A 23,113-nucleotide genomic window follows, 5' to 3' on the forward strand; every position below is an offset into this window, starting at 1 on the left:
GTTTGTCATTTCAAGGCAATTTTATGAAAATGCCACTAAAGAAAACCTTTTGCACTGTATCTTATCAATAACAAAATTCCAAATGGATTTTAAATAGACAGGAAGTAGATTTGTGGATTAAGTAGGGATTTTAAGTTTTTGATACTACTTAGTGTCTCCTTTTGATCCACTCTAAAAGCAGCATAGATACTGTGTGCCAGGTAGCAGTTTTACATTTTTTTTTATATTATTTTATTTTTTTAATTTTGAGACAGGTTCTTGTACACCCAGGCTGTCCTTCTGTAGTTCAGGCTGGCCTTGGGCTCTTTATCCTCCTACCTCTACCTTCCAAGTGCTGGCATAGTAGGTCTGAGCTACCATACCTGGCTTGATCACTGTACTGAATTGATTCTTTGTATGTGTGTGTGTGAGGTGAGGTGTGTGTACTTGTTTATATGTGTATATACATGTGTGTGTATCCATGCGAAGGCCAAAGGTTAAGGATGGGTACATTCTTGATTGCTGGGTTGTTGTTGCTCTTTGTTTGTGGGGTTTTTGTTTGTCTGTCTTGTTTTGTGTTGAGACAGCATCTCTCATTGAACTTGGAATTTTCCAGTCTGGGTAGATTAGATGGCTAGTGAGCCTCATAGATGCTCCTGTCCCCACATCCCCAGTGCTGGGATTATCAGTATACCTGGCCTTTTTACATGGGTCCTTGGGATTCAAACTCAGGTCTTCAGGCTTGCATGGAAAGCACGCTCCTGACAGAGCCATCTCCCCAGCCCTGAACTGATTCTCTTTAACGTTCCCAAGTGGATTATTCTCCATCTGTAAGTAATACTTTAATTTCCCTTGAGCCCTTCATATTTCATGAGTCTTGATTCTTTTAGTAAGAACTTCTAGATCACAGTTGAATGATACCATTCAGACAGTTGCGTCTATTCTTAGTTTTTTGTTGTTGTTGTTGTTTTGTTTTGTTTTATTTTTAATTTCCCCACACTGTGTTAATCATATCTTTATTCTATTTTTAATCTTTGACACTGTGAGCTTTCTTTAGGCTTCTACCACTAAGCCATTCTTACCTTGCAAGATGAAATTGTACTTCCTGGTAGCATCTCATCCTTTTTAAGGTAGTTCTGAGTTTGCTAATAGTTCACTAGCATTTTTTCATCCTTGAGTGGGACTGGCATGCAGGGGGGGTTGTTTGTTTGTTTTGTTTTTTCTGTTATTTAAGTTAGCGCTTTTATCTGGGGTTGCGTTAGCTAAAGTATAAATTGGGTTTTGCTTCTTTTTTTCTATATTCTGAAGTTTCTGCTTTATTATAACCAAGAAAGTTTTCTCTTGACTATCAAATATTATTTTCTTATAAAATTTTAAGAAATCTTATCAAGAAATGGTCCCCTTTGGCATCACAGTGCAATTAGTTTCTGAGCAATTCTCTTTTTGGGTGACATTTCATTTTATGACTTGATTTAAAATTTGTAAAATTACATTTGAGTGTGCGAGTGCACGTGTGTGTGTGAGTCTGTATGTGTGTGTGTGTGTGTGTGTGTGTGTATGTGTGTGTGTGCATGCCTGTATATGTGTGTGTGTTGTGCCCATTTGATAAGAGTTTGGGGTGTGCGTGTGTCCTGCTTTTCCCTGAACTGTATAGCTGCTACTTTGTTATTGGTTGTTGAGTGAGGGTCTCACTGTGTCGTCTTGGCTGGCCTGGACCATGCTGACCTCAAACTCTTAGAAATCCTCTCATCTCCTCAGAGCTGGGATTATAGGCACACTCCAACATTCCCCAAGTAACTGCCACTTTTAGCAAGCAGCAGTGAGAACAGTGGCATTCTGCCTTCTTAATAGTCCTCTGATTTCACCCAGGGTCCAATATGTTTTCATTTAAGTGGGTCCTTTTGTTCATCACATTTCCAAATGTCAGAGTGGGGCTCTCCCCACCCCTTCTTCATCTTTAGAGTCACAAACAGACATGTCCTCTGGGTTTTTAGGATGACTGGAGAAAATTCCCACAGTTGTAGAAGAAGAGCCATGCATGGTTAACATTCCTTTCATGGAAAAAGAACATGTACTCTCTAGTGTTCACATGGGCTATAAATACACCAGAGTGTTCAGAGACCAGTCAGGATGGTAATGGGACCTGACACCTTGTCATCTGAAGCATGGATGAGGGAACTGTGGGGCTTTGCCATTGAGCATGGACTAGGGGAACACAATTTCCTGCATGACTCCAGGGTGGATAAAATACAGCGTGTAGAAGAATTCCAGCTGAGTACGAATGCAAGCTGACAGTTTCCACTCAGTATCTGTGTTCCCCTGTGGACCAGGTTACCATGGACAGGCAGGTGCACTGTGGGTACAAGCTCCAGGTGGGTGGCTAGACCCGACCTTTACGACCCTGAGAGTGGCGTTGGGAGGCTAAGCCTCTCTCCCAGGCCTTTATAACTCAGCAGATGCTACACCACAGGCCTAGTGGACTCAGGCTGTGCCCTTCTCTTTGCAGCTTACCTTGACAATCAGAACGTTGTTGAAGAATCTGAAGGTAAAGATCGACCTTTTGAAGGACTTACTGCTAAGAGCTGTGTCGACACGCCAGATGTATCCAATGTAAACATTTCCACCTTTTCTGGAGTGGGAGGAAAAACAATCTTAAGACAGGAAGGAATCTGGGCCATCCAGATTTTTCCACAGCTCAAGGAGGACTTGGTTTCCACACTGTTGCTATACTCTTACATTCTGTCTTAAGTGTCTGCTCACTGTTACAGTGACTGTGCTAGCAAGGGAAGACCTACCTAAGGAACAAATTCGTTTGGGTGTTACCTTGACAGGCAGGAAGCTGATGCTTTCTGTCAGTGCTCTCTAGAGCTGCACACTGCTCTCACTCTCTCTCTGTGTCACTGCCTGGAGGATGGCTAGATGTTGCTCCAACCAGAGGACTTCCATGGCACTTCTGAGCAGTGGTTCCCTGCTGGACTTTGCAGAATATGTCCCCCCTTTTCTCAGTATCCCAAACTGGATTCAGATGCACTTTGTGGCCAAACCTCTGCCCTCACATCCTGAGAACTCAGATAAAGGCATTACTCCAGTGTACCCAGTTTTGTGAGGTGCTGGGGATGGCATCAGGACTCTGTGTGCTAGCCAAATGCTCCCCCAACTGAGCAACCTCTCAGCTGGGTCATCTGAACCTGGTGTGAGTTATCAGGTACTCAAGCTTTTTTTTTTTTTTTTTAAGATTAATTTATTTTATATGAGTACACTGTAGCTGTCTTCAGACACTCCAGAAGAGGGTATCAGATCTCATTACAGATGGTTGTGACCCACCATGTGGTTGCTGGGAATAGAACTCAGGACCTCTGGTAGAGCAGTCAGTGCTCTTAACCACTGAGCCATCTCTCCAGCCCCTTTTTTTTTTTTTTTTTTTGAGTTCGGTGGTTTTACACATCTGTAATCCCAGCACTGAAGAGTGAGGTGGGATAGAGCATTAAAAGCCAGCCTGGGCTACATAGTAAGTTTGAGGCTACCCTAGGCTATATAATGAGGCACCCTACCCCACCCTACCCTGTCTCAAAACAAACATTTTTAAAAGAAATTCACGATGTGCCCTGCGACCTAAACTAATTCTTCAAACCTAGTTTATATTGAAGTGAAAACTAACACCCCACAGTTGTTTTTCTTTAAATTGTCTGTAATTCAGGCTAAATATCTGACTTTTGGTAGCAGAGGGAACCATATGTCCTGGCTTTAAATGTGGGGAAATGTAGGAATACAGTTTTTTTGACAAAACCATTGAAGGTGTTTCAAAAATACATTTTCTCCTAAAGTAACCCTTTTATGTTAGCAGGATGGCTGGCATGACTTAGTTGCATGGTTTTCCATATGCTTAATTATTAATCTGCTGAGGTTTTAAATAAAAGTCTGATTTTAGTAAACAATGGGGGCCTTCTTTCAAACCCAATTGAAATATTCTGGCATGTAATTTTACCCTATGTCTGGTATCATTTGGTATTGCCCTGTTAGTCTGTTACATAAAGAGCTTTTATTTTACCCTAATCAACAGGTCTTAATCCATAGACCTTGAGTGGTTTCCAATGGGAGGGGCTGGCTCCTCTTCTTTCAGAAGTCAGTTCTGGGAAGTTTGCACACATGCTTAAGGTATAGGACTCATTTTAGTGTAACCAAAAACATATTCATCAGAAAGGTAGCTAAATACTGTCTCGTGGTTGTTATACCTGTTACTAACTTCCAGTAAGATATTAATTGTAGTGCACCTTATTTATATATATTTATTATATATGCTAACTAACCCTGTAGAGCAAGAGACATAGATAATTCAAGAACTCTATTTCCTGTTCATAGCCCCTGCTAGACAGTAAAGAGAGAGTACTAAGTGTGTAATAACTGGCTTCATTTTTGCAAACACTTTTCGTCTGACCATCTGTTATAATGGACTTTTGGTTTTTGTTTTGATCTCAGAATGACTTCCCAGACTACTGCTTTAAGCACTGTGCAACAAATACATTGGTCTCATTATTTAAAACATTGGGTTCTCAACCTGTGGGCCCAAAAGGATTGCATACTAGACATCCTGAATGCCACATATTTACATCATGACTCATAACAGTAGCAAAATTACAGTCATGAAGTATCAATGAAATAATTTTATGGTTGGGGGTCACCACAACATGAGGAACTGTATTAAAGGGTTGCAACGTTAGGAAGGTTAAGAACCACTGATTTAAAACATTAGCAAAACTTGAAGGAATATGAATATGGATGTTTTCGTATTTCCTGGGGGAGGGAGTTAGACCTCAACTGGATTATAAAAGCTTTTTAAAATAATCTTCAGATAGTTGAGTTTTGCTGGTAAAGTTGATATTCAGATAATATACCACATGGGGGCGCTCCTAAACCTGTTTTCAGGGAAGCCTTTTTTCTAGAATGGAAACGGAAGTGGTGAATTCAATAATAGTAACAACTTCTTTTATTAGCTTGTTTGATGCTAGATTGAACCTAGAGTGCTGGACATGCTAAACATGTATTCTATGGCTCCAGCCCCAGGATTTCTTTTCTTCTTTATTAAAAAAAATGGTGACTTGGCCAGACTAACCTTGGCACCTCATGTCATAGATATAGATGGGGAGATCCCTACATCACAGCAGGGAGTTTTATAGAGAGAGGAATCCTGGGTATGCTAGTAACTTTCCCAGAACCCTGCAGCTAGGGATACAGGAGTCAGATTCAAACACAAGATTATCTGACTCCAAGTTTGTTGTTTAAAGCTAAATTCTCCTTTAGTAGTTAGAATATAGTCACAGGTAACCTGGTGTGTCTTGGACTCAAATTCTCTATTAACTGCATGTTGCTGTCACACAGATCCTCAAGGACCTCCTTAGCCACTGAAGGGTTAAGCAGCGGTCACTGTGACTTGTTAATCACATCTTATATTATGATCTTTAGTTTAAAAAATGGCTGTAAATCTGATAGAATGGGTCTCTAAAAATCATTTTAATTTTATTTGTGTATTGTGTTTGTGTGTCTTTGTGTGCACAATACTTGAGAAAACCAGAAAGGGTGTTGGATCCTTTAGAGCTGGAGTTACAGGCGGCTGTGAGCTGTCCAGTGTGGGTGAACTTGTGTCCTGTACGAGAGCAGTCAGTGCTCACAACCATTAAGCTGTCTCTCCAGCCTACATAGGGCAACTTTTGATTACTGTTCTAGGAAGCAATTAATGTTGGATGACTTATTTTTTGAGGCAGGGTCTCACTGTGTAATTCTTCCTGGCCTGGAGCTTGCTATGTAGACCAGGCTATCCTGGGACTCAGAGGTCTGCCTGCCTCTTCCTGCCTGAGTGTTGAGATTAAGGTGAACACCAGCACACCTGGCACTAGGTGACTTTTTAAATGTGACAATTTGAATAGCACATCTCCTTACTGTGCTTCATAGCTGAGAATTGATGGTACTCCCTGATCATGTTTTGTCTCTCTGTCTTCATGAAGCTGTCCAAAAATGACTAGGAGGTACCAGAAAGAGAAGGTCTTTTCTAGACAGCTAGATTCATGAGTATAGACATGAGATGCCACATTCTTTCCTGAAAGGTGGTATTTGTCTTTTTAAAAGGAAAGCGGTGTGCTTTGATTCCATTAGCTTGTAATTAATTAGTAAGACAGAGTCCTGCAGTCAGAGTGCTCAAATCTGCTGGATACATTTCTAAAATAGTTCATTAATGTCTTTGATACAGGGTCTCATCTTGTATCCCAGGCTAGCCTGAAACTATAGGCAATCCTGCTACTTCCCATCCTTTTAAGTGCTGGGATTATGGATGTGAGCCACCGTGCACAGAAAGCATTCACTTCTATTTCTAGCTTTTCTGTGATAGTAATTTTAGTTGCCTCACTGGGTCGCAGGAATACATTGTACTGTAGGAAGCTTCACGTAGATTTCACATCGTACTAAAAATATTCTCAGCTGGTTTTCATGGGCCCCCTGCTTTGTTAGCTTTTCAAAACGAGCCCCTTTACCTTTTGTGAGCATAAGCTGGCCCTGTGGAGGGCTTCCGGACATGGGTCTTGGGAATTGAACTCAGGTCCTCTGGAAGAACAGAAGGTGCTCTTGACTGCTGAGCCAACTCTCTAGCCCCAGCCTTTACATTTTTTTTTTTTTTTACAATTTTTTTAAAAGCGAAAACAGTCTCTTCACAAAATATTCAGTATCAAAGGTATTTGGTGCCTTCAGAGAGGGCCTGTACAGATCTCTTAATGGTCCTCAACTCTGTGTTTTAGGAACAGTGATGGGTGAGGAGATGTGGTAACCACTGTGTAGTTAGCAGAAAGGCTGCAGCAGTGGGGAGATGAGGAGATTCTAGAAACATCATCACTGGGGTGGCAGTAGAGATGAAATTCTCCAACACTGACTCTCTTTGACAGACTTTTCAGTGGTGTCTGGGAATGTGGGAAAAATAAGACATGGTGCTTGTGTTTGGAGAAGCATTATTATTTATAGTCTGTCAGTAGACATCTTTATAGGTCTTGGTATTAAATTCTTGTTATTATTTTCCACAGTTGTAGGTAGTTTTGTTTGCTATTGATTTTTGTCTTTGACCCTCCAATCCATACACAGCCAAATGTATGATTGGTAGCTGCTTGCCCATGTCCCTGGCTTAGAAATCTGGCACCTTAGTGCTGTGGGATCAACATTGACTTGGGGACCACACAGGGCTGAGGGTGAAGGGCATTCCTATCACTGGAGGCCAGAGACTTCAGCCTTCCCTGGCTTGAGTTGTATTAGCTATGAGGTGGAACTAATCCTGTTTTGGGAAATAGAAGAAGCATTTTTGAAGTGCCTCATGGGATTGGCCCCTTCCATCATTGAGATATTCACCAGGCTGTGGAAGGGGCTTAGCAAGTAAGGGCACTTGCCACCAACCCTCATGGCCTGAGCTTGACCCTGGGACACATATGGTAGAAGAGGTGAACTGGCTCTCACAAGTAGTCCTTTGTCTTCCACACTAGCTGTACAACACACACACAAATAATGAAGTATAAAAAGAAGGTACTCATCAGTAGTAATCAGGCCAGTCTAACCTCCTAGTGTCTTATTGATAATTTAAAAAATCAAGGTGAGGGGCTACAGAGATTCTCAGTGGTTAAGAGCACTTGTTGTTCTTGCAGAGGACCTGGGTTAGTTCCCAGCACCCACCTGGTGGATCCAGTTCCAGGTGATCCAGTGCCTTCTTCTGACCTCCAAGGGCACCAGGCACACATGCAGGCAAAACGGTTCATACAGATAAAAAAAAAAAATCTAAAACAAAATTTTTTTTAACATGAGCCATGAAAATCTCTTGGTGTCCCTGTTTTTGAGCTGTCTTATCAGACTTCTCTGTTAAGGCACAGAGGGGCGATCGGAGGCTTCCTTCTCCAGTGGAGCTCAGTTCACAAGAGAACTTAATGTTTTTAAATTACATTTTTACTTTGTGCATGTATGTACGGAGGTCTCTCCTTCTACTCTGAGGGTCGCAGTGATTGACATTACATCCCCACGCTCTGCGGCAGGCACCTTTAACAACTGAGCCATCTCGCCAACCCCAAGACCAAATATTAGTGGTTGCCAAAAATAGTAAGTCCTATGAAAATACTTTCTAACAGCTTTTTCTGCACTTGTTAAGTTTCCCAAAGGAGTACCAGGAGGTGCAATGCCCTGACAGGTGCAGCAGAGAAGCTGGGCTTAGGCCCACAGGTAGTAGGAATCAGTCATATGGGATCAGACCTCACATTTTCACAACTTCGCCAGGCTATATAAAAATATCAACGGTGCCAGCGACAAAAGGCCAGTTAGTGATGGTTTCCTCATGTTCCTCTGTTCTCTGACTTTGCTTGTTTTTCACCAAGTTAGTGAGAGAGGAGGCTCCCAGCACCAGCACCCACCTGGGTCCTCTGTTCTTCTTGCCTTCCTTAGCCTTAGGCACGGCTTGTCTGCAGCTCCTCACTGCCCCCAGCTATCATACACATGTCCACATACGTGCAATGTAGATCATAGATGGCACAGTTCTGCAGTCTCCTGTCACTTCCCCTTCATCTGTCTCCGTGGGGATCTGTTGTTTCAGTGTGTTAATATAATATAAATGAAATATAAAAGGAAGAGGCAGTGTGGCTAATTGTGTAGGTTTCCAAGTTTTAGCAGGAGCCTCAGGGGATGCTGAATTGGCATTCTAGGCTGTGTTCCTTATCAAAAATACAGGAGACCAGAAGTATTTCAGATCTAGGAATATTTACATGTACATGATGTTACATCTCTGATAGGGACTCACGTGTAAAGTGTATGTTTACAAGTAGCCGAGAGTTAATTTTATAGACTATTTAAGATAATTTTGTGCACAAATCAACGTTTCACATTATGAAAAATTTCACCCATGGTATCGTGAGGAAGTGCTCAGAAGCTAGTAGACTTCAGAGCACTTGAGACTTTAGATTTGGGGGTTAGAGATGCTCCTGCTGTACTGGTATTGTTTTAAACAGGGTTGAAGCAGTGAGCAGTGCTGGCTGCCCTGGGGTGGAGAAAGCCCTGGGTGTTTAGTGTCCAGAAAGCACACAGGAGGAAGCCCTGGCATAGAGTATAAAGAGCTGGGCCCTAGCCTATACAACTTATTCATGCTGGTTCTCCATTTCCTGCCAGAGAAACACTGAGAAGTGGACTAGGAGATGTGTACAGCTCCTCTAGCGTCAGGCATCTTCAGTTCTGATCTGCAGACCCAGTCACTCGCTTGTGCTGCCTCTCACATTGGTCCCAAGTGTTGGCTCATTCCAAGCATTACTTTAAATCTGTAACTTGCATTTGTTACAGTTGTTACATTTCAGAATGTACCTTTAAAGGTTTTGTAGCATAAAAATATTTTCTACTAATATGTTTCTTGTTATTTTTTTTTACCAAGAACTCCTTTTCTCCCACCCTGACATCCTGTCCCATCTCATTCTTCATCACAAACAACATGAATGGTTGGGGTTCCTCGTCTCAGATTTTCCTAGGCAGGAAATACATTCATACATACGTACATACGTACATACATACATACATACATACAAATAAATATGAAATTCTTTGGGCAGTAAGGGACCATTTTGTAATGTGTTCCGAAACTTTTGTTTCCTTTTAGCACATACACCATGGTCGTGCACATAGTAATAAATAAACATCATTTATTACTTCTTACACCTTGAGTTGCCAGTTCTCTTTCCTTAGAAGCACTTTTTTACAGGCTTCTGAAGTATTTTCTACACACACACACACACACACACACACACACACACACCTCTACCTGGTCTTTATGAGAACGTTAGCTGCCCACTGGGTAGCTTACACACACACACACACACACACACACACACACACACACACACACACCCCTCTACCTGATCTTTATGAGAACGTTAGCTGCCCACTGGTTAGCTTGCTGCTGTTGCTGTGTTGCTCCTACCTCCATTTTGCTTGAGCACTGTGCATTTTAGAGCTTATTCCATGTAAAATGATTCCAATGTGCCCCTGCTTCTACCCAGAGTGGCCAGTTGCCATCACCATCACTCCATAAGCAGCTTCCTTTTCAACCTGAAATTGCTGCATTGCATCAATGCCTTAGTTCCTTATTGGTGGATACTCAGGATGCTTCCAGAATTTGCTAAAATAATTTCGCGGTGAACTTCTGTGCTTTCAAGCCATTGCGCTTGCATATATGAGTGGATCTGTTGGGAATGTTGAAGTTTTGTTAGGTTCATAGAAGGCGGCCTGGCAGTTGGTTAAGCCCATTTACATTCCCCTCAGGAAGGTAGGACGTGCCTGGTTCCTGAGTCCTCTCCAGACTCCTTGTCAGTTTTCTAACCTGATAGGTAAAGGAGGGTCCTGGGATTTGTGCTTCACATGCTCACATGCACCTGTTTCCTGCTATAGAGGCTTCGGTGCCTGCCTGCTTTGTTGTGTTATGACCTTTGCCTACTTTTTGTCATTAGAAATTTTATTTCAAGAACTTTTATGTAATTGGACTTGGGAGATGGCTCAGTGGACAAAGTGCCTGCTTTGCTTGCTTGGGGACTTGAGTTCAGAATCCCAGCCATCACATAAAAACCTGGCACAGTCTAGTCAGTCAGTGGTCTCTGTGTTCCATGTGAGGCCCTGTCTGAAAAATGAAGTGGAAAACAATAGAGGAAGACACCCGGTTTCCCTGTGTGTGTGAGTTGCGTGAACTGTTCATACAGGTGAAGAACACCCACATGCATGCATGCTAGTGGACGGACACACGCACACGCACACACACACACACACACACACACACACACATACACCATGTTTTAGGTAGTCTCCAAGGTTTTTATCCACTATCTGTAGATTTTTATCCTTTCCTGGAAAGATTTTTCTCATTCAAGATTATTAAAACATTCTTCTATACATTCTCCTAATAATACTTATACAATGTTGTCTTTTAATGTTTTAAGTCCCAGAACCATTTGAATTTGTGCATAATTTTAACACTGGATTTTTGTTCATCGAGTGTCCAGTGTATGTTTGCTTGGGTGGTTGGATGATAAGATCTCGACAGAATGACAGGTCAGCAGGGCAGGGTAGGTAAGCAGAGCAGGTAGAGAAGGCTAGCTGATATTGGGATGTAACTAATAGCCCCACAGTCTACAATTTCCATTTTGCCTTGTTCTGTATAATTCTTGTCACAGCTTCTGTTTCTCCCTGCCCCATCACCCAAGGAACGTTGTTTAAATTGAATAAAAGCTTTCTGCTTTATTGGCAGTTTATCATTAATTTGAAAGACATAGATATTTGTTTTTGGTTGGCACTGATCAGAAGACTAATATTTGGCCCTTTTCTATTAAAGAAGAAGACTATCTGAGGTTTCTGTTTCTTAGTTACAGTTGCAACACCATGGTTTCCAAGCTGGGTACGTGGTGACTGCCGTCAGCAGGAGATGGAAAAGTAATGGCAATGATTTGACCCAGGGACGTGTGGCATGCTGGAATGCTGAGACAGTCCATTTATTGTTATTTTTAATATGGAGAGTAACTATGGTGCAGAGACTTAGGTTTAGGAGATTTATGATTTTTCTAATAACTCTGTTATTGAGGGAGACTTTTTTTTTTTTGCTGGGGTTTGTTTACTGTTCCTACTAGCTAGCCAGCACTTCTCTGTACAAAATTAACAGCAGAACTTGTAGATCCCTGAGCCGTGTATTTCCCTCCCAGGCAGGAGTGATGCTAATCCCTGGTTCTGCCAAGTTCTCACAAACTTTTGGGACCTGAACACAATGTTTTATGACCCCTTTAAATTGTTTTTATTACTTTATGTATTTGTATATGTACTGTGCCCCTGTGTGGGCACACTCATACTGTGGTGTGTGTGCCTGTGTGGGCACACTCATGCTGTGGTGTGTGTGCCTGTGTGGGCACACTCATGCTGTGGTGTGTGCCCCTGTGTGGGCACACTCATGCTGTCGTATGCATGTGGCAGTTAGAGGCCTTGAGGGGATCAGTTCTCTTCTACCATATGGGCTCCCGGACTCAAAGCGAGGCCCTCAGGCGTGGTGGCAAGCACCTTCTCTGCTGAACCATCTTGCCAGCCCCTTATGGTCCCATTTTACAAAGAAAAGAACCTGTAACCCGAAGCAGCCATCTTTCATGCTTACTGTTGTTGCCAGAACTGGTATTAGTGGCCAGCCCTAGTTCACATTGCCAGCCTTCAGATCTGATGAAACAGCCACTTGGTTAAAAAAAAAAAAAAAAAAAAAAAAAAAAAAAAAAAAGAAAAGAAAAAAAGGAAATCAAAGCCAGATACAACTGGCTTTTTGGCTTTTTTGTATTTGATGTCAGACACATTTTTTTTTCAAATCTGTTTGTTTACTTCCTGTGTCCTGTCCTTGATGGCATTCTCTTCAACTTTTCTTTTACCGTTTTGGGTATGTGTGTAGGTGTGGTGATACACACACAGGTGTGGTTATATACACATAGGTGTGGAGGTCAGAGGTCAATGTCTACCATCTTCCTCAGTGTCTTCACACTTCATTCTTTTGAGAGAGGGTCTCTCAGTGATCCCCAAGTTCATGGATTTGGGTAGACTGGCTGGCAGAGAGCTGTCTCCAGCCCCCACCACCACATCCCCCGTTCCCACCAGTGCTGGGGCTACAGGTGTACACTGCCCTGGAATCCATACTCAAGACCTCATGCTTGCAGGGCAGCACTTCACCCACTGTGCCCCTCCTCAGCGCTTGTTCAGCAAACCCAAAGAACTTAGCATCTAATGTTTTGTCTCAAGAAAGCTAGTACGTAAACCTTGGTGCTTCACAGTTTACACACTTGTAACTCTACACTTAGGAAGCTGATCAGGAATGAGAGACCAGCTTGGGCCACATAGTAAACTATGCCTCAGAAAGACAAACAAGAAAGGGACTTTGGGTTTAGGGACTGAGTGTGTGGCTTGGCAGGAAATCCAATGGCTCTAGAGTCAAGTCCCAGTACCAGAAATCTACCGGAAGATGTAAGTGTTCTGGATTTCCATATAAAGAAACAGCCATGACCGGTGATCACCTCATGATCACCAATGTTGCCATGCAGGCCTGCAGATCTGAGTCGGATCCCGGGAGTCAATGCAATGGAAAGGTGAAGGACAGAACACACCCCACAAAGTTGTCCTCTGACCTTTATACACACTGTGGCATGAACTGCTTCTCCTCTCTCTCTGTCTGTCACACACACACACACACACACACACACACACACACACACACACACACACACACACCATCTGTCTCAACAGGTGAAGGTATGCCTTTAGGACCCTAGTCAGCCACATTGACTAGAATAGCATGTCAGCTACAACTTGTTTGTAGTTTCCCACAGAGATCTCATAGTACTTTTAACTACTGAACTAACAGAAACATCTTTTAAAGCACATTGTTGCACAAAAGCAACCCTCACGAAGCTTCTATCTGAGCTATTACGTGCACTAGAGACACCTCCCCCTTTCCAAACCTTAGGCTTTGGAGGGAGGGTGTTTTGAGTTTGTTTTTGTACTAAGAACCATCCTGGCCCCATCTTAGGGTATTGATGAGTATGCAGACATCCTTGAAAGCTAACACCTGTAGTTTAGGCCTAAGGCTCCAGATTGCCTTTGTAGATTGTTCACTGGCAAAAGAAATAAACAGGAAACCCAGCTTTTACCTGGTATACTCTTTAGTGATAGGAGTCAAACAGTGATCTGTCTCAGTGTCTGCATTATCCATTTGCAGCAGTAAATTGGTCATTTAGCTGAAGGATTCTGGGTAGCGGTGGGTGGAGCCTGTAATGGCTGCAGATGACTTGAGTTAATAAAGTCTTAGGGAAACGAGCTAAGCCACCCACTGTCGGACCTTAACAACTGACTACAGAACACAACTGGAGGGGGATCGAAGACAGAACCTGCTGGATGACCTTGTCACCCGAGAGAGACTGCTCCTGGCATCGTTTAAGAATGAGGGTGCGGAACCGGATCTGATCAGGTATGATGCTTTGATGCTTTCGTTTACAGGGACACCTGGGCCCCTGAGGACTTGTGTGCCGTTACTACAGGAGGAAAACGAGATCAGGAGAGAAACTACTCTCCAGCACTTCAGCAATGAGTGATGGTTTCTGTTCTGTATGAAGTCTACTTGTTTATAGCGTCTGACTGTATTTTCCTACTGATCTTAGTTTTCATTAATTTCCCAGATCTAGTAAGCCTGGTGTGTTCAACTTAAGCTCATGTTAGGTGAGGCATACCTATGGAGAATACAGCCAGAAATGTTCTCTTTCCTTCTTTGAGTTTTCTGCCTGGTAAACTCCTGAACTCCCGGTTGCCTCCTGTGACTAGGGCCAAGTCACAGAGAGAGAGGCTTCCTGGCTGATTTCCTCTCCAGGTTCTTTGCGAGCCCGTGATGGTTAAGTCAAGGTGTCAGTAATATTTTACAAATATACAAAGCTAGGTAAAGTTAAGTTGTTTTTGTGAAGGATGAAAGCTGGGGTTAGTGAACGAGGAGCTGAGTCTTGGGCAAGGTTTTAAAATTCAGGCAGAAGCTTGTGGAGTCAACTTACTGAGACTCCATAGCACTCTCTGGCAGCTTTCGGTCTGGTAGATTCAAGGGGTTGAAGTAAGATGATGCTGATCTAAATTGATGAGCCAAGGCAGGTGAGCAGAGGAATTCAAGGTGAGAAGGAGTAATGTCTTCCAGTAAGAACCTTTACTGTAGGGTGTAGTTGCTCACTCCTGTAACCTTGGCACTTGTGAGACCAAGGATTGCTAGGATATATAGGCCAGCCTGGGCCACAGTGAGACACTGTCTCAGAGGAAGGAAGAGGAGGGAGGGAGAGGAGGAAGGGAAGGATAAAGAAGGGAGGAGGAGGAAGAAGAAGGAGGAGAAGGAAGAGATGACGATGACAACAACAACTTTAAAAGAGGCAATTGGTGGGAAATGTATTTCATGGGAAAATGGCAGCCAAGGGGAGAGAGAATGGTCAGAGGACAAGGAAAGGCTTAAATCCCCGTGTGATGGTGGATGTGGTCATGGAGGATAGTGATCATTACCATTTGGTCAGAGGCTTTGTGCACCAGACTGTAGTAATTGCTCTTTATTAAATGCCACTCGATAATGCCAAGGGGCCACCTGAAGAGTGAGAACCTTTGTGGTTTGGGTTTTGTCATTTTTGCTCCATCTTACCTGTCTTCTATTCCTGCTCTTACAGTCTCGGCATCTCTGTGTCCCTGTATCACCAGTTCCAGCTGAGCATCAGTGGCAGCACCTTGGTAGAAGGTTGAGCATTCAGAATCGCAGCTCCCAGCTTGCAGATTAGTGACAATGTTTTCACAGGGTCAGTCTTGGGTGGTTTGGAAGTTACTGCTTTGTACCTCTCTGCCTTCTTCCTTTTCTGATCCAGGGTCTCACTGCATAGTCCTAGAACATCTAGAACTCTGCGTAGACCAGGCTGGACTTGAACTCAGAGAGGTCCTCCTACCTCTGCCTTCCCGAGTGTAGCTTTGCCTAATTTGTTCATAACCGTGGCACTTTGCATCAGAGCCACCCAAGAGGCTCACTGAAAACAGGCAGAGGAAGGAAAGGGGGAAAGTGCAAGCACCTGACTGTGTGCTTAATGAGATCTATATGGCAGTGAGGCTGGGGAAGCTCCAGTAGGCAGCAGGCTAGACCCTCTGCGTCCTATTAGAGAGTGACACATACATTATTCTGTTTGTTTTCTAGACACCGGACACTGCTAGCTCAGCCGCTCTTTACAGCATCACCTTTCAGAAGGACACAGGAGGGTAGTCAGTTCTCAAGTCAACCTATTGGGAAGGTTGGGTTTTAGATGTAAAATGGTTTTTAAAAATATTTATTTTCTACTGTGTGTGTACTCTGTGTGTCTGTATATATACATCATATATGCACATGAGTACAGGTGTCTCTGGAAAGCAGAGGAATCATAGGCAATTGGATTTGAAGTTAATGATGATTTTAAGTCACCGAATGTGCATGCCAGGAACCAAATGGGTCCTCTGCAGGAGCAGCATAGGTTCATAACCACTGAGCCATCTCTCCAATCCCCAGATATCAAATTGTAACTTTTACATAATACAAAGGGCTGGACCAGGCAGCTTACTAGTCCCTCAGTCATTTAGGGTTCTCGTTCATTGATTTTAAAACTGGGCCATGTTTTGCCCAGTCTTTGTTATTGTTAGAACCAGATGAAGTGATTGCCTTTATGAGATGTCTTTAAAGATGTCATCTCTGGAGTGTTGTGTCTCCACCGGGTTAGGGGATGCTCACGATGCTGCCAGCTGTGAAGACCTTCTTGTCTCACCTGTCACAGTGCTCTCCTTCTCAAGTGACCTGGCCTCCTTGGCCAGCCTTTTCCATGTGCTGCCCTGGTACTACCTCCCCCCAGCTGTCCCCTTCCAGTACCCAGTGTGCTGCCTGTTGCCTCATTCATTACCTGACAGTCTTCTGTTAGGTCTAGCTAGAGGACCAATGTGCATTAGTAGCTTATCTTCTGTGTATATTTTAATCAAAGCTTCCCCAGAGCCTTGGATTTAAACTAAAGCAAATGACTGGATGGGAGACTTTTAGGAAACTTGGCAGGTTCAGAGCAAAGGCAGTCTAGGTTTTGGTCGGAGGCCCGAGGAGCTTCTCATTCCTGTCACGAGGGCTGCCTCCCACTGGTCCTGTGCGTTAAGGTTGATTCACCCGTACCCAAAACAGTTGCATATTAGTTGGTAAATGGCTGGGGTGGCCTGGGGACAGAGAAACCAGACCGAGAATAAGCTGAAGTAATGATGCATGACTTCTGGTTGTTGCAACACATAAGATTACTGGCAGAACTTACCTGTATTTCCTCAGGATAGAGAGCCAAAGGCAAGGCGTGCACACGTGTGCACACACAGATTTTTCTTCAGTAAGCGTCCAGAGAAGTTGTGTTTAAGAAGTACATAAGCACTGTTAAGGAGAAGTGATGGCTGAGGAGAGGGGTCCCATTTCACAGAACATGACCCCTGGCTTGTGTTAGAAATCATGGGCCAAATAGGAGTCAGTCACCATGGAAATGTAAAGAAGGGGAATGGTAGGGGGTTATTAGACGGTGAATTTCTCAATTTCCTAGCAAATTGTTGTGGGGCTGAGATTGGTTCGCTTCCTTGTGCCCACCCTAACAGGAGTACATCTGTGTGTGCCTGGACAAAAGTGCAAATCCCATAGCCAGTCTAGGAAAGTCCAGCCAGTAAGGAGATGCTACTAAAGAGAAGCTACTCCGAAGTGGTACTACGAAAGCCCCTGGATGCTCAGCTGCAGGGTCGTGAGAATGGACTCCCAGGTTGGTGGACTTGCTCTAACTAGGCAGGGAGGTGGCACCTTTGCTGATGCAGAAACCTTAAGGGTGCCGAGAGAGCGAAGGGATGCCGAGGCTGAAATGTCTTGCTCCTGCTTGCTTTGCGAAGCCCGTGTCCCTCATTCCCAGAAGCCTCCTGTGCCTTCCCTCCACTCTCCTCTCCTTTCAGATGGAACTTATTAGGGAGAGAAGCGTCTTGGCAAACGTCAGTTTGGATTAGCACTTCCTTTAAGCAGACATTAATGTGCTGATCCCACATAATTGAACGTGTAGCCATCATGTGACAGAGTCTTCATTTTTACCTCACAGATTTCCTGTTGTTATTCGAGAGCAGTAAGCTGGCATCCAGATAAGCAATGGTTGGCTAATTTAGGTATTTGGACAGTTGTTAAAGAAGCCTCTGTGTAACAGTGTCCCTTGGAAGACGATAAGCCATGACATAGCTTCTGACTTGAAAGCCAGTTGCCCTTTGCATTCAGAGCCTCGCTGAGCCTCGCAATTAGCTAGAGCTTTGTAAAGAGAAAGAAGAATCAGTGCATACTCCACTGAGCTGTGATGGTCTCTGAGATTAACGCGACGGCCGTGGGTGGCCGACTGGCGAAGCTTAACTTCACACCACTAACCACACAGAGAAGTATGGAAAGGGAAAGTTATTTGGAGTTTGTGTTGGTCGTTTTATGTCAGGAAAGGGACGCTAACAAAATGGCAGCTTGCTAGAATCAAAAGGTGATAACGAAATGTCACATTTTCTTGCAATAGACTCACTTTAATTTTAGACATACACTTTTCTCCTGATCTACTGAAAACATATAAATTATACAGTATGTATTTTATGTTACTGTGTGGGCAGCCCAAAAATCACATTAAATCTTACATTAAAAAAATGTAACCTCAAGCCAGGCAGTGGTTGCATAAGTCTTTAATCCCAGCACTTGTGAGACAGAGGCAGGTGCATTACTGAGTTCAAGGCCAGCTTGGTCTACAGACTGAGTTCCAGGACAGGCAGAGCTATACAGAGAAACTCTGTCTCAAAAAATAAACCCAAAAAATAAAACAAACAAACAAAAAACCAACCAACCAAACAAAATATAATCTCTCAAAATGAACAAGTAACAAAAAATTAAATTGAAAATAAGTATGTAACCTCTTTTGTATGACCCATGCCTGAAGTCCCAGCTACTCAGGGGCCGAGGCTGGAGGATTGCTGGAGTTCAGGAGTTCTGGGCTGAGTATGTTACACCAATCAGGTGTCTGCACCAAGTCTGGCATCACTATGGTGATGCCCTGGTAGTGGGGACCATTAGGTTGCCCAAGGGGTAAGCTGGCCCAGTTTGGAAAAATATACCCTCTCTCATTATAAATCATGCAATGTTTTATTTCAGTTTAATGGTTTATAAGAAGGATTTGCACTCAATAATACATAGGTTTCTTAAAGAATCATTCATTTGTGCTTGATAGTACTGATGTTAACATAAGACCACTCTTATATTAGTAGGCAATTGCTAAGGAATATGCACTTACTTCATTGGCTTGCTCAGACAGTATGCAAACTGAATATTTGTTCATTTAATTGTACCCAGAAATATGACAACCCCCTAGCTTTTCTGTAAAGATGTGCTGACATCATTGGAGCTTTATTTTGATTTAAATAAGCCCAGGTAGGTATGAAGGCAGCTAAGACACTGCAATTCCCTGGCAATGTAGTAAACAGTGGGTACGGATGCAAGGATGCTGTGATAAAGCGCACAGTGCCTAGTGTGTGTGCCCATTGCCATCTCTGCCTCTCGGGATGTGGCAGCCTGAAGCCAGCACTGAGGGTAGTTGCTCTCTGTAGCATGTAGTCCCTGGAACACCCATACAGTGACATGACACATAGCATGGCAGGAAGTAGAGTGAACTCAGCAGAAGAGTGAGTGCATCGCCCTCTGCATCAGTGTGAACCTGTTTAGCTATCGAGATCACAGGATCCAGCACTTATCATTTGCCTTTTTTTTTTTTAATATATTTTTTTGCCTCTTGATGGAGATTTTGAGTATCATGATGCCAGGGATCAAAGACTACACAGTGCTTAGAGAGTTTCTCCTAAATGAAGGAGCACCTCTCGACTTCCTTTGTGTCTGTCTCCCCAAAGACCTATCCTAGAGCTGGGTATACAGCAAGCACACCTGAATTCAACACATTTTTGTTGATTGAAAGCCAATCCAAGATGTGATAGGATGCTTCGGGAACTAAACAGCTGGGACTGCCAGGCGTGTTTATGCAAAAGCTTTCTCAGCCACTCAGAAGTCCAGGTTGTCTCCTCAAGGGGCTGTGCTGTTGTAACACAAGGCCACATGTCCTGTGGATGGAGTAGAAAGGTGGAGCCCTATATCCTCATAGATGATTTGGCCTGCAAATATCTTACCCTCTGCCCATTGGCTGGAGGTGGTCACATGGCTCCAACCTTCATGTGAGGGAAGCTGGGGACTGATACCAAACTGGGGCCAGGGGAAGCATGTATTCTGTACCTCCCTGGCTCTTTTGAGTAATTTGATAGGTAAGTGTGTAGTCCTGCTGCTTTTCCAGTGAGCAATCAGAATAGAGAATGCATCAGACTGCAGAATACAGAGCCACTCAAGCCAAACAGCACAGGACAGGCGTGGAAACAGACACTTGGGCCAGTGAACAGAATAGAGGATCCAGAAGCAAAGCCACACAGCTGCAGCCGTCTGATTCTCCACACTGCAGAAAAGACAGCCTCCTTAACAGATGGCACTGGGAAAACTGGATCCCGGCTTTTTACAGACAGAAACTAGATGTCTGACTCTTCACCCTGTACAAAAAGCAGTCTATAAATGGAGCAAAAACTGCACAAGACCCCAATTCTGAGTCATCCAGAAGAACACATTTCAAGATATGGGCATCGACAGGACTTTTTAACTAGGACTCTAACAGCTCAGTGATAGTACAATCTGACAAGGGAGAGATGGTTGTGAGTGTGGATTAGAGTCTGAAGTCCTGGGTTCAGTTCCTAGCACCTAAATCAATTAATGGCTCCCACACACGCAAGGAGACCGATGGTGCAGCCTACAGAAGGCACAGAGCCTAGTGGCTTTCCTTCTGATAGACATGTAAAAAGACCCAACAGACCTGATCAGAAAAGGTCAGATGAACCAATCTGACACTTTTCAAAAGTATGACGGATCAGCAAGGTCACAGAAAGTCCAAAGCTCTACACTCTCAACCATCAGGGATGCAACTCAAATTACTACGACCCTGTCTCTCCCTAATGGCTGCCATCTGGAAAACAAACAGCAGCAAACACTGGGAAGAGTGGGAGTAACTCCTGGCAGAAGTTGTTGTGGAAACCATTATAGAGTGCCTCAAAAAAAAAAAAAAAATGTAGAGCTAGTATATGATCCAGCAGGGCCACTCCTTAGGAACAGACCCAGAGGAACCAAACCATCATACTAGTGTATGATACTTGCAAACCTGAGTTTAACCCAGCACCATGCATGATGGCTGTGTTTGGGACTCAGCCTAGGTGCGGATGTATGAGTAGAAAATGTATCTAAATGCTATAAGCCATAAAAAGAATGACATTAGGCTGTTTGGGGGCCAGAGAAATGGCTCAGTGGTTAAGAGCACTGACTGCTCTTCCAAAGGTCCTGAGTTCAAATCCCAGCAACCACATGGTGACTCATAACCATTCATAATGAAATCTGATGCCCTCTTCTGGTGTGTCTGAAGACAGCTACAGTGTGCTTAGGCATACTAATAAATACATCTTAAAAAGTAAAAAAAGAAAGTAGGCTGTTTGTAAGAAAATGCAGTCACACGTTTGCATGTGAGTTCAGGTGCCCACAGAGGGCATAAGTTTAGTTCACCGTGCAGTTAGGATTCTCTCACCCACAGGGAACAGATGATCCTACTAAATATGCTTCAAGAAATCATTCCTATGAAGAAGGCCTCACATTAGAACACTGGCTAGCTCAGCTGCCTGGTGCTATCCATTATCTGTATGCTCCCTCCTCTGCCTTGCTCAGAGTGGTCCCTTGCGTTCAGTCTGAAGCCTCTCATGGTCTCCAGATGGATGCAACAGGAGAGGAAGAAGATACTTAGCATGAGTAAAATATTCCGGTGGCTAGGAAATCTAAAAAGCATTTACCAGGTTTCAGGGAAAGTCCTCTCATTTTGACCCTCACCCCTACAATGTAAGTGATGTTTTTACCCATATCCTTCTATGAGTTGCTAAAGATTATAGCAATAAACAGGAGTATATTTTCTTATAGTCTACCATTTTTCATACATACCTTATACATGATTATATATCTTAGAGATTTTTTCCCATTCAGATTTGTAGTTGATATTTTAGTGTTAAGTTACTAGTATTAAATTAGATATTAGTATTTAGTATATTTCATCTTGTACACATACCATAATTAATTTAACTAATTAATACCTATATGTTGTGTCTTTTTCTCAGTCTTTCTTTCTGTTACAAAAAGGTTCAATAGTTTGTACCACAAAAGTTCAGTACTGGTCTGGGATATCTGAGACTGTCTCCCTCCAGCTCCTCCCTGCAAATACAAATTAGATAATCTGAAATGTAGACGATTTCTCATGTGTCCAAATGTCTCTCTGAAGAAAATCTCAGACGTGGTGGCTAGGTCTGAGGGCATATGCATTGGAAATTCTGGGCATTTGGAAACTATCACCCACTGGGTCAGAAGCCGTCAGGCCTGTGTCAGCAGTTCCTGCACCTGTTTGCCTATGCACTTAGCCTCCCCAAGGAGAGATCTGTCATATGCCATCTCAGCAGAGTTGCATGCACTTACTCCACATACTTACAGTGACTTAAGATCTAAAGAAACATGGCTCTCCACTCCCCCAACCCAGACAGGCTTTTCTGTGTAGCTCTGGCTGTCCTGGAACTCCATCTGTAGGTCAGGTTAATCTCAAACTCAGAGATCTGCCTGTGACTGCCTCCTGAGTGTTGGGATTGTGGCTCTCAGTATTCCCAAACAACTGGGCTGGCAAGGTGATGGCTCAGAGATAAAGTACTTGCTACCCAAGCCTCACGACTTGAGTTTGATCCTGGAACCCACATGAAAGTGGAAGGAAGGAGTGAACTGACTCTACAGAGGGTCCTCTGATTACCCCATTATATACACACAGTATTAGTAATAATGGTAACGTTAAGTAATTGTAGCTGTTCAGTGTCTGATGGAGAGTGTGACCCCACTCGTCTCCAATTTGGCCTTTGTAGTTTTGTGTCTGACTGCAGCTTTTCAAGGTGGAAGTGCTGACTTTGTCATGTGACACATTCCTGTGGGCCTAGTATTTGTCTGTCAGTTCTTTCTGCTGCTATGCCAGCTCTGCAGTCTACAGGCCAGTATGTCTAATGTATGCTGGCTGGCTGGGAAAGTGCTCTGTGCACTCGGCTGGCCTCAAACTCAGCGATTGCCTCTCTCTACCTCCCACGTGCTGGGATGACTGGCAAGCTTGTGCCTTCTTTCTTAATCTCGTTGCTGTTTTATGCTTCCTCTTTTGATTCCTGATGTCTGCTCTTAACACTATAGCCACTTTCTTTTTTTGTTTTGTTTTGTTTTTTCGAGGCAGGGTTTCTCTGTGTAGCTGTGGCTGTCCTGGAACTCACTCTGTAGACCAGGCTGGCCTCGAACTCAGAAATTCCCCTACTTCTGCCTCCCAAGTGCTGGGATTAAAGGTGTGTGCCACCACCACCCAGCGTATAACCACTTACTTTTTTTTTTTTTTTTTTT

General features: G+C 43.5%; 1 protein-coding gene across 2 annotated transcripts in view; it reads left to right on the forward strand.

Moving 5' to 3' along the window:
• The window catches only part of Stx8 (syntaxin 8), a 239,198-nt gene that overhangs the window by 5,685 nt on the left and 210,400 nt on the right, over window positions 1–23,113 (forward strand). For both annotated transcript variants that reach the window (XM_031352893.1, XM_031352892.1), the window contains exons 3-4: window positions 2,486–2,580; window positions 13,892–14,002. In XM_031352893.1, the coding sequence (XP_031208753.1) occupies window positions 2,486–2,580; window positions 13,892–14,002 (206 nt within the window). The remainder of the gene's footprint in view (window positions 1–2,485; window positions 2,581–13,891; window positions 14,003–23,113) is intronic.

This window comes from Mastomys coucha, unplaced genomic scaffold, assembly GCF_008632895.1.
Source record: "Mastomys coucha isolate ucsf_1 unplaced genomic scaffold, UCSF_Mcou_1 pScaffold5, whole genome shotgun sequence".
NCBI lineage: Eukaryota > Metazoa > Chordata > Mammalia > Rodentia > Muridae > Mastomys > Mastomys coucha.